Source organism: Dipodomys ordii, unplaced genomic scaffold, assembly GCF_000151885.1.
Source record: "Dipodomys ordii isolate 6190 unplaced genomic scaffold, Dord_2.0 Scaffold3, whole genome shotgun sequence".
NCBI lineage: Eukaryota > Metazoa > Chordata > Mammalia > Rodentia > Heteromyidae > Dipodomys > Dipodomys ordii.
This window is the reverse complement of record NW_012267219.1, coordinates 5,864,367-5,867,698: the sequence shown is the minus strand read 5'-3', so window position 1 is coordinate 5,867,698 and position 3,332 is coordinate 5,864,367. Positions and strand designations below refer to the sequence as shown.

General features: G+C 44.2%; 1 protein-coding gene across 4 annotated transcripts in view; it reads right to left on the bottom strand.

Moving 5' to 3' along the window:
• The window catches only part of Usp15 (ubiquitin specific peptidase 15), a 105,062-nt gene extending 104,696 nt beyond the window's left edge, over positions 1–366 (bottom strand). For all 4 annotated transcript variants that reach the window (XR_001175247.1, XM_013021397.1, XM_013021406.1 and 1 more), the window contains exon 1: positions 198–366. Coding sequence is in view for 3 of the 4 variants with exons in the window: in XM_013021397.1 (XP_012876851.1) it covers positions 198–286 (89 nt within the window). In the remaining variant the exon portion in view is untranslated. The remainder of the gene's footprint in view (positions 1–197) is intronic.
• Positions 367–3,332: the final 2,966 nt, after the last annotated feature.

Sequence of the window (3,332 nt, the reverse complement as noted above, 5' to 3'; positions counted from 1 at the left end):
CCCTCGTCCTCTCCCGGCCCAACCTGGGCCCTCCGAGCCCCGCCGAGCGGCCGCCGCAGCCGGACCTGCCCGCACCTGTCACCAGCCCGAGACACCCACCCCGCAGTTCCCGCCCCGGCCTCCACACCCGTCTCGGGTCACCGCTCTCCCTCCCCCCCCCACACACACACCCCTCGCCACGACCCTCATCTCCCTACCAAGTGTCCCCTTTCCGCAGCGAGGTCTTGAGCAGCGTCGCGATATCAGAACGCTGAGTGTCCAGATCCGCCGCTCCGCCTTCCGCCATCTTCTTCCACTAGCCGTAGCGGAGGCGGCGGCGGCGGCGACGGCGGCGGCACGCCCCAGAGCATTGTGGGAAATGGCGTCCTCCTCTCCACTCCCCACCCTCCTCCCCCCCACCCGCCCCGCTTCCTCCTCCTCGGCCCCGCCCAATCGGCTGGTCGAAACCAAAAGAGTCATGAGGGCGGGGGGGGGTGGTTAGGAGGAAATGCTTGGGACCACAACAGGGCCTCCTGGGCGGACCAGGTGCCCGGGCTGCGGACTGCTGCCCCCCCCCCGCATCGGTCTGCGCTCGTCCCAGCATCTCAGTTTGACCTCCTTGCCCCCTCCCCCGGCCTCTCCTCCGACCTCCAGGTTTTAACTCTCCTTGCTCTCAGGCTTGAGCCAAGCCACAGCTGGTCCATCCTGATTTTGCCCATCCTGACTTGCTACCCCGCCTTTTTTTTTCCTGCAGAGAACCCTTATTTGCGCATTCAGTCCCACTGGAGGGCTGGGGTGGGGCGGGGAAGTAAGGGGATGGTATCAGATAAGGAAGGGTTGGACTGGGTGCGTGACTGGGCTTTTCGTTCGCGAGCTGCAGAACCCAAGCTCAAAGAACAATCTGAAACCGAATGTTTGTGTGTAGCGTCGTTCCCAGGCTCCTCCAGGGCCCTCCTACTCTTGCCGTAGGTAGAGACCTTTTAACAGGCTTAATGAGACGCCTCTCCCCTCCAGGCACACCCTGGCCAGTGAGCTGCAAGGAAAAGTATGTCCCAGTTCCTCAGTGAGCCAGGAGTAAAATATGTACCAAATAAGGACAGGTACCGGAGGGGGGAAGAAAAGGTGTGAGAAACCTCCTTCCTGTGTGTTAAAGTAACATTTCCTTGGGCTCATCTGGTAGTAGGTACACTTGAAATAAAACGAGATCATACCAGGCTTATTTGGAACCAACTATTATTTGAGAAGTGGGGAAATTGAGTCCTTCGAAAATCAAACAAGGTCTCAAAGCAAGTGGCTGGAGATGAAAGTGAATAACCCAGGTTCCGGAGCCCAAGTACCATTCTTAAGAAAGCTTGAGCTAAAATGTTAACTCCACAACAACTGGATCTGATTTGGGTTTTTTTTTGTTTGTATGCTTAATTTTTAATTTCTGTAACTTCTGGTGTCTTACACTGCACAATGAGTGACATGTAAAAAAAAATCACAAGTAGTTTCAAAGCAATTGTGGCAAAACTTATTTAGCATTTCTAAAACTGAAGATACCCAGAGATTTAACTTTTAACTTAATATGATGACGAAAGAAGCAAAGAGATGGATAAGAATCCTTCTCCCTTCTTTCCATGTTAATGCCTATGGAAACTCAGGAGGAATGCGTAAGGGTGGATGTAGTAAATGAAAGTAAAGCGCTGACCCCTTCCAGGTGAAAGTTATATATTTTGGTGTCAATGCTTTTTGTATATCATCATGGCAACTGCTTGTTTCTGCCTGAAGATTAAATGACACAGTATGGTTTTTTTGCCTAAGACTTACAAGCCAATCAATACACACTTGGACTGATAGTAGGATAAATTGTACGGTATGTGTAATTATATCAGTAAATTTTTTTTCAAGCGTTGGAGACTTGAAATTCAAAATCATGCTTTCTCTCATAGACATAACCAAGAAGAGCCTTATTAATTACTCTCACCCAATATCTATAGTCCAGCAAGAAAATACTCTTTTCTTCATTTATATTAATGTGGAAGGCAGTGAATTCAATGCCATTTAAGTTACGCATGAGATATAAAAGGTCATTTTGTAGTCCTAACTAGTTATAGAGTAAGGAAAGAAAGGTTATAATGTAACAAACATTTGTAAAGTGCCTGATCTGATTCTTTGAAGTACTAACCATTCCCATGGCAATATTATTCTTATTTCAGTTGATGTAAAAGGATGACTGAACTCAAATTTGAAATCAAGCTGTCTGGCTCCAAAAATCTAGAAGAGTTGGGAAATTTTTTATTTTCCTATCAGCCTTTGTGGACTTTTTTTTTTTTTTAATAGCAACCCACTTCTCAGTAACATTTGCTTCTTTACTGATCCTTTAAATTATAAATAGAAATAAGTTATTTATAAATATTAAAGTGGTGAAGATCCACATCCCTATTATTAGTTAAATAGATTATATGAAAAGCTACATTACCTTGAATCACACAAATAATTGGATATAAAGCTAGGGGTTAAATCTGATTTTAGAAGAAGAGTCTGATGGTTCCATAAGTTAACTTGTTGCAGTTTTATTATCTGAATTGTATTACATTCTCAGCTCCTCTCTTTTGTTTTTGCCTATCTATGAAAAGAACCTAGGGACTTGAATATGGGACAGGAATATAGAATGCTGAGTACTTTAGAAGAAAAGTTTGATATGAGTGGGGTGGACCTCATGCAGAATCAGGGTTGATTATGAAGTTACAGACACTTTAATAGGGATTCTTTGATCTTCTAATAATTGGCCATCCTGCTCACTGATGTTTGAATAATTCTTTATTTAGCCTGGAGAGGTTTCTGTATTCAACAATTAGGAGATATGACTTCATGATGTAATACTGGGAGAGAGAAAGGCTTAAACTAAGGTCAAGCAAGTGCTGGTTTTCAGCATATATGAATTAGAGAAAGAAGAAAAGACATTGTGTTCCATATTAAAATTGAATGGAAGAAAGTATGACTTCATAATTTTATATGGTGCTGACTTCATGAACCCAAGTATTGAGTTAATCTTGCAAATCCCATGCATGTACAGAATGAGTACAGACCCTAAAAGGTCAGTGTTTGATGTTCTGACTGGCTTTATTTCTCAACTCTATCTTTGATCTTTAGGAAACAGTACTGTCTCACTTTTTCCCCCCTTCTCCCCATCCCTCTGTAATTGTTGCCTCTGATAACCCCACCACCCACTATTTTTATTCACCACTCAAAACCCTTTTTTCCTCTTATGTAATATTAGAATTCCCTTCTCCCTTTACCAGCTCTGAACAGCTCAAAGGCAGTGGAAAGACGGAGGAGTAATGCAAACACCAAAATAGCATGTAGTAAAA